Source organism: Asparagus officinalis, chromosome 10 (genome assembly GCF_001876935.1).
Source record: "Asparagus officinalis chromosome 10, Aspof.V1, whole genome shotgun sequence".
In the NCBI taxonomy this organism is placed as follows: domain Eukaryota; kingdom Viridiplantae; phylum Streptophyta; class Magnoliopsida; order Asparagales; family Asparagaceae; genus Asparagus; species Asparagus officinalis.
Window position 1 is genome coordinate 72,144,976 of NC_033803.1, and position 8,042 is coordinate 72,153,017.

General features: G+C 34.4%; 2 protein-coding genes across 2 annotated transcripts in view; one reads left to right on the plus strand and one right to left on the minus strand.

The window, feature by feature from the left end:
- On the minus strand, positions 3,073-7,269 carry LOC109825325 (60S ribosomal protein L21-2-like). Its single transcript, XM_020392166.1, is given in 3 exon segments — positions 3,073-3,502; positions 7,026-7,226; positions 7,228-7,269. Coding segments are annotated over 3 exon segments (501 nt in total). The 3' UTR covers positions 3,073-3,244.
- LOC109826922 (exocyst complex component SEC15A-like) overlaps positions 7,485-8,042 on the plus strand; it is a 2,042-nt gene continuing 1,484 nt past the window's right edge. The window contains 5 exon segments of the mRNA XM_020393935.1: positions 7,485-7,501; positions 7,583-7,749; positions 7,752-7,809; positions 7,811-8,033; positions 8,036-8,042. The exon segment at positions 8,036-8,042 is cut by the window's right edge and continues 280 nt beyond it. Coding sequence (XP_020249524.1) covers positions 7,485-7,501; positions 7,583-7,749; positions 7,752-7,809; positions 7,811-8,033; positions 8,036-8,042 — 472 coding nt within the window.

Genomic DNA, 8,042 nt, shown 5'->3' on the forward strand with positions numbered 1-8,042 from the left:
ATTCGAGAATTTTTTAATAGCCATTAAATATTCTATGCAAGAGTATAATTTGTGATTTGTTTAAAAACATTCTAAATCATGTTATAATCCGCAAAAATTCAAGAATTTCTAGAACGCATAAAATATAAAATATTCTAGAATGGGAGTGCAATTTGTGATTTAATAAAAAAGGACTGAAATCATTGTTAATAAACAATGGAAATTCAAAAATTAGAGTATGCATAAAAGATCTACGAAGGACAACAGTTTGTAATTTTATCGAAAATAACCAAAAGTAATGGTTATAGTCCACATAAAATTTAGAAATTTTGGAGTAACCTTAAATTCTTTGGGGTGATGGCTTGTAATTTGGTCAAAAACAGTCAAAAACATGAGTTATAATTCACAAAATTGGTGAATTTTGTAGTACTTATAAAGTAATCTTTGTGCGACGATAAATCATAATTTGGTTAAAATATCTAAAATCATGGTTATTGCTCCTAGAAGTTCAAAAAAAATTCATTTCGCATAAAATATTCAAGAATTTTGATATGTTGTAGAACAATTTGTAAAATAGTCAAAAACAACCAAATCATTTTATAATTCCCAGAAAATTGGAGTACACATAAAAAAATTTTATGTTGGATGGTTATTTGTAATTTTATTAAAAACTGAAAAAATTGAGGGTCATAGTCCAAGAAATTGAGAAATTTGGAGCATGCTTAGATGATTCTATGTCGAACAAGTTTTTTTTAGATTTTGTTGAGAGAGGCCAAAATCGTGAGGTATAGTCCACTGAAATTCGAAAAAATTTTAATAGCCATAAAATATTCTGTGCAAGAGTACAATTTGTGATTTGTTTAAAAACGCTCTAAATCATGCTTATAATCTACAAGAATTCAAAAAAATTTGATACACAAAATATTCAATATGGGTCTGCAATTTGTGATTTAATAAAAAAAAGGGCTGAAATCATTGTTATAATCGATAGAAATTCAAATTTTAGAGTATGCATAAAATATTATATGAAGGACAATAATTTGTGATTCATAAAAAAAAAACGAGAGCAATGGTTATGGTCCACATAAAATTAAGAAATTTTGGAGTAACCTTAAATTATTTGGAGGCGATGGTTTGTAGTTTGATCAAAAACAGTCAAAATCATGAGTTATACTTCACAGAAATTCATGAAATTTGTAATGCTCATAAAGTATTCTTTGTGTGACGATAAATCATAATTTGGTCAAAAATATCTAAAATCATGAACATTGCTTGCAAAAGTTCAAGAATATTTCATTGCATGTAAAATAGTCTATGTGGGACTATAATTTTGTGATTTGGTCTAATACGACCGAAAATAATAAGTTCTAATCCATATAAATTTAGGAATTGTTGAGTAGGCATAAATATTCTATAAAGAAGTGTAATTTGAGATTTGGTTGACAACAGTCAAAATCATGGGCACGGTCCATAAAATCGGAACTTTTTAGTTAGCACAAAATATTCTATGTAGGAGTGCAATTTGTGATTTGATCAAAATAGAGATCATAAGTAACCTATAGAAATTCAAAAATTTTGAAGTACGCTGCAAAAATTCTGGTAATACTCTACATAAATTTTCTAATTTTTTATTATGACTAAAATATTCTATGTGCGCAACAATCTATAATCTTTTTTATAATAGCCAAAATTATGGGCTATTGCCCATAGAAAATTTAAGAATATTGTCGAACATATAAAATATTTTGTGCATGATGTTCATTTTTTATTTAGTTAAAAATATCCAAAATCATGGATTATAGTCTATAAGAATAAGGAATTTTGGAGTGCGTACAAAATATTCTATATTGGACAAAAAATTATGGCTTTGCTTGAAAATTTCCAAAATATTGAGTTGTAGTCCATAGAAATTCAGAAATTGTGGAGTATGCATAAAATATTCTACGCGAGATGACAATTTGTGATAGGTCGGAAGCCGCCAAATTATTGTTCACAGAAATTATGGAATCTTAAAGGACGTATGAAGTATTCAATGTGGAACGGTAATTTATGATTTGATTTAAGCAACCAAAATTACGGTAATAGTCCAAATAAGTTTAGAAATCTTAAAGTATGCATAAAATAATCTATGCAGGGCACAATTTATGATTGGACAAATTTTCAAAAGAGACCCATTTGTGAACTTAATCCCAAAAAACGACCTCATTTAAACAAAATTACAAAAACCGACCTGGTTTCAGCCTCAGCGCTGAAACCGGGTCGGTTTTTGAAAAAAATTTCGAAACTTCACGGGAGTTGAACTCCCATGAAGTTTAGTAGATCTGCTAAACTTCACAGGAGTTCAGCTCCCGTGAAGTTTCATAGTTCAAAAAAAAAATTTTGAACTATGAAACTCCACGGGAGTTGAACTCCCGTGAAGTTTAGCATCTACTAAACTTCACGGGAGTTCAACTCCCGTGAAGTTTCAGAAAAAAACTTTCAAAAATCGACCTGGTTTCAGCACTGAGGCTGAAACCAGGTCGGTTTTTATAATTTTATTTGAATAAGGTTGTTTTTTGGGAATAAAAGTCTAAATGGGTCTCTTTTGAAAATTTGTCCATTTATGATTTGATGAAAAATGACTAAAAATATGGATTTTGGTCCGCAAAGACATAAAATATTCTATGCAGCACAACAATTTGTGAGTTACTCGTAAGTAACTAAACTCTTGAGCTATAGTCCACAAAAATTTGGGAATTCTGATACGCAAAAAAGTTCTATGTCGAACGAGAATTTATATTATAGTTGAAAATAGCTAAAATGTTGGTTATAGTTGAGCAATATATGAGATGTTTCAACTACACATAAAATATTTTGTGTGGTACGACAATTTGTGACTTTTAAAAAAAAGCTCAAAATCAAAGGTTATTATCCACCAAAATTCAAGAAATTTTGAGCACACCAAAAATACTGTATGCATGGGTAAAATTTTTGATTCGTTAAAAAATAACTAAAATCATGGATTATAGTCCATGAAATTAGAGAAATTTGGAATGTAAATAAAGGCTACTACCCTCAAAAACTCAAATGCAACCAAAGATTAAACAACAGACAAACCCAAAGAAATATTCATAGGAAGAGAACTGAAGCTAAGGGAAAATCTAATAACCACCGTTTATATCAGCAACAATGAAACCCAATATTCAACCTAAAATCCCTCATTAAGATGTCCAAAAAACCTCAAAACAAGCAAAAGTTTCAACAACAAACTGAAACCAAAGGAAATCTAATAACCGCCCTTGAGATCATTGACAACATCGTAAGGGATTGGGGTAACAGTCTCAAGGGTAGCACCTTCCACCATGAAACCAGGCTTTGGACCTTCAGGCTGACGCTTTGTGCTGATGACTTCACCTCGAGCCTTTGCTTCCGCCTTGAGCTTATCGTTCTTTATCTTCCTCAGGCGGAAATCCTCGGTGCACCTCGATGGCTGAACATGCTCTACTCTCACATGGATCCTCTTCCTGATGATCCTATTTCCCACCTGATGATAAGAATCAAGTGAAGGAAAACGAGATGAGCTCTAGATTCTTCATGATAATGAAAACATATCATCACATCAAGATCAATAAGGAGCAACTTGGGCAAAATTAATTTAACTGTTGTTTCAATTTTGAAGTTCTGATTCATTCAAGAAAATGAATACATTGCTTGATTCACTTTATTTCCCCGGATACACCATCATAACCTAATAACTGATGATGACAGACAAAAGCATGATATAACACAAGAAGTAATTGGACAAAAGCTGAAACTACCCTGATATGACGCAAGAAGTAATCGGACTAGCAAATCAGCAATTTCATCAGATTGCCCATATGACAGTTAAAGAAATCCTAGTGAAAGTCCGTATATGGTTAACAATTGAATTGTATAATACAAAAAAGAATCCAGACTAGCACTCAACCTTAAAATTTCTTAGGAACTCATATCTAATCACTTTTACCTCAGTAAAATGTGCAACTAACCACTATTAAACATATCCCGGTAAAAATGGTAACGAATATTGCAAAAAAAAGAGCTAATGATAGCAAGAGCCCATCAAAGTTCACCAGAATCTCTTATATTTTTTAACTATTAATAGACCAGAACCTTATACTCGCTTGTAGTTCATACTTATGGATGAACACAACTACTCAACGTCCGCATGAACTTTTTTCTTCATAATAATAGCAAGCGATGTAAATTTCTTCATAAATCCTACAAAGCTAATGACGTGAAGGAAGCAGCAATACATTTTAAAATTCACAGCCATAGGGCTTAATTATTTTCATGGACCGTGTGCTTTTATTGGATCTCAGCACACTATTAATTCAGAAGGCTAATTTCACATACTAAACCCCACACTCCACCTCTTAAGTTTGAGGGAGTTTCACATAACCTCCCAGAACTTCGTTCATCTCACTTACACCCAACAAGGGGCCTTTCACATAACCTCCTAGAACTTTGTTCATCTCACTCACCACTGGGCGTCTCACTACCCCCTCCCTCAAAATTTTAAATTTTCTCACCAGACGCCTCTTGTTATTGCAAATAACTAAAATATTCAGAGAAAAAAAATCTCAAATTCATAATTTGTAATTCACTGCCAATGTACACTCTCCTCTAAATTTTGTGTTTTCTTTCCTCTCAAGGAAATTTTATTTATTTGCAAATTACATGTAAGGGGGTCCAGAAAGAAATGTTCAAAGTTCAGGCGGTTTATGGAACACCCACAGTTCAAGAGGTTATGTCAGATAAACAAAGTTCTCAGGAGGTTATGCAAGAAACCCCTAAAAGTTAAGGGGCATTCTAAGAAATTAACCCTAATTCAGACATACAAGACCCAAAATACAAAATGATAAATAATTAAAATCTATAGTACAAAGTCTTTAGTAGGATCATCATTGTTATAATAGTTGTTTACATCTTCAACATTTCTAAATGTTATTGTTAAATCATTAATAGAAATCAAGAATTACAGACTGAAATAAACCTTCTCAAGTAACCATTATCGAAGTGCATCAAAAAATTAAAAATAAATCAGACAGACAACTCAGCCCCTTAGATGTTCTTTGATTCTACGATCATTTCCGCATAAATCATTACAGGTCTGTAGTAGGATCATCACTGTTGTCTCTAAATATCTTCAAATAAATAAATAAGATAAGATTGTATGTGATTCCGATCATAATATTTCCAACACAAAATTGATAACGGAACATATGAAAAGTCAGAATAACAACATATCAATATTGCTTCAAGGGAACGAGTCCATTGGAAACTGATATTATCCACAATGACCAGATTATGAAGCCAAACAGAGAGAACTTAACTAACTAGCTGTACTCCAAATCTCCTAGTCTACTGTTAAAAAAATTAGGTATCACCAGGAGATTTCAAAGAAGACTAAAGAGGGAATTTCATACAGCTTCAAGGGAACAAGTCAATCGGGCATCAAGAAAAAGCATGTCAACCAGATTAAGAAGCAATAGATGGATAAAAAAAACTTAACCCAACAAAATTATTTAAAACATTTATCTTGGTTAATTGGATGTTTCTAAAACCCTAGAGAATAAGGCCAACATCAACTACTCTTACCACTACTAAAAATGACATCTAACACTATTGAAACCTACAAGTACTGATTATTCACACAATATTCTACCAAACAAAAGGTTATCACACACAAATTGCAGAAACCTCTTCGCTTCGCACTTTGCATCTGCAGAGCAAATCACAAATTTGAAACTTCAAATCTAATGAATTCTAAAGTATTCAACATAACTGGATGTAGTGCAAAATTACTCTAATTGACAAATAAACAGTATCAAGAAATTTCAAACATCAAACAGTTTATTCAAAGCGAAAAGCGAGGTCAAGGCGATAAGGCCGTATGTACATAGTATGTACACATACATGCGTACATTATAATAAAATATATCTAAATCTATATCTGATTCTATATCTACACTACAGAAGAAAAAACTTAGTGAGGGTAGATAAAACTGAATAAATGATGGGAAGTCCTCATCTTTAACATTGCTTTTTTAAGGGAATATTGTGGCTTGTTAAGGTTGATTTTGTAATTCTCTAAAAAAATACAGCCAACTGAACAAACCAATATGCAATGTGTTAATTTAATGTTCTAACAATACCCTCTTTATCATTTATCTCTTTCCTTCTCTCACATATCCATCTCTTCATCTACAAATGGAGTGCACTTTGTGAAATTAGTGTGAAATTAACATTCTCATGTTTTACACCGATCCACTTTTCCATCTATACTCAATAGAGCTCTTGTAGAGACATGTATGATAGTTTACCTAGTGTGATGATATAAGCTATTATACCTTTCTGTCAAAAAGCAATTCTCCACTGCCCGTGCCATCTCAAATAAAACATGTGCAAATAGACCTTCTATACAACTATTATAAACGATAATCTCTCAGACTGATCAAGGCCATTAAATCTATTTGGTCAGAGTTACCATGTGCAGAACATGTACCAAAACCTAGCTTTTTGTCTTTACAAAACGTATAAAATACATACAATTAATTTTTTTATTCTTAACTAGTTTTTCATACTTCAACAATTTCCTCTTTCTTAAAATTTTAAAAAAACTGAAAACCATCAGAACCCCTCATAATTCATAAATGTACATCCCTCTCCTCCGAAACCCAAACCCAAATTCAGACTCAAACGCACACCATCTTCTCTACATATAGCAGCCATACGGGTTAATTACAAAAATTACTCTAATAAAAAATAATTACCCAAATCTAGAATTGAGGTCCGTATACTACTGAAGCCTAAAAACACTAAAAAATTCAAACCTGAACCCTTCATAATCTTCGAAATATACAACTAATCTAAACCATCAAATAAAAAAAAACAAGTCTTTAATCAACTGAAGCTCTAAAACTACTGATTACTCACACGGTATTCTACCAAACAGCAGAAATTTTCTAGGGTTTCGATGCCATCGTCAAAATCAAATTCAAACGCTAGGGTTTCAAACACCGAACCTGCTTGTTGATCTCAACACCGATCGCGCGCTTGGTAACGTTCCAGACTTTTCCGGTTCGGCCATGGTAGAACTTGTGGGGCATCCCCTTGTGGACGGCGCCGTTAACCTTGACGTCGACGTAGTCTCCGATCTTGTACGTGCGGAGGTACGTCGTCAACGGGATGTAGCCCTTCTTCCTGAACGCACGTGCGAAGAGATCGCCGCCGTGTGAGATCGCGAAGCACCGCCTGACCCGCCGGCATCGCCGCCTTTTCTTTGCGTGGTGGATGGCCGCCGCGCGCCGCCGCCTTCGGGTGAGGGGAAATGAGGAAAAAGGGGAGAACTAGGTTTTTGGGGTGTTGAGGCTTTTATAGAGTGGGCATTTTGAGTTGTCGAAAATACCCCTGAAAGTTTGATTGGGCTGCCGGATTGGTCCTGTCAATTTGGGCCTCGGTATGGGCTGTTCTTACTGGAGTTAATGGGCTTCACGAAACTGTCTCTTTATAGTTTTTGATAAAGTTTGGAAAACTTAAAACTTGTGTTTCTTTACATGGAATTGCATTTCTCTATATCAAGGAAACAAACCAAACAGTCCCTAAAAGTAAGAAAACGGAGGTTATTTTTGCTACTTTCAATAAAAACAACCTGCTTGTTTCTAAGAAGAAAAAGCTATTCCCTCAATGACTGGCTCTTCAAAGCGAGGAGCACGGCGAGGCAGATTGGTCAGATGTCGATAGGGCGGGCTGCGCTCGCCAAAGAGATGAGGAGATGAGAGCTCGCCAGAGAGAGGCCGAGGAGCAAAGCCGATCAAAAGTGTCGGGCTCATCATATACACACCATTCTCGGCATCGAGGAGAAGTTCCGGGACTACTACTACAAGAACCGAATGATGCAGCTGAACCTGGACTCGGAAATCCCTACGTCGCAGCCCTTTCTCGAGTCTCATCAGCCATTTTTCGCCCAGGTAGCGGGGTTCTTCATAGTAGAGGATCGGGTGCTGAGGACCGCAGGCGGGTTGTCATCCGAGAGTCGGGTG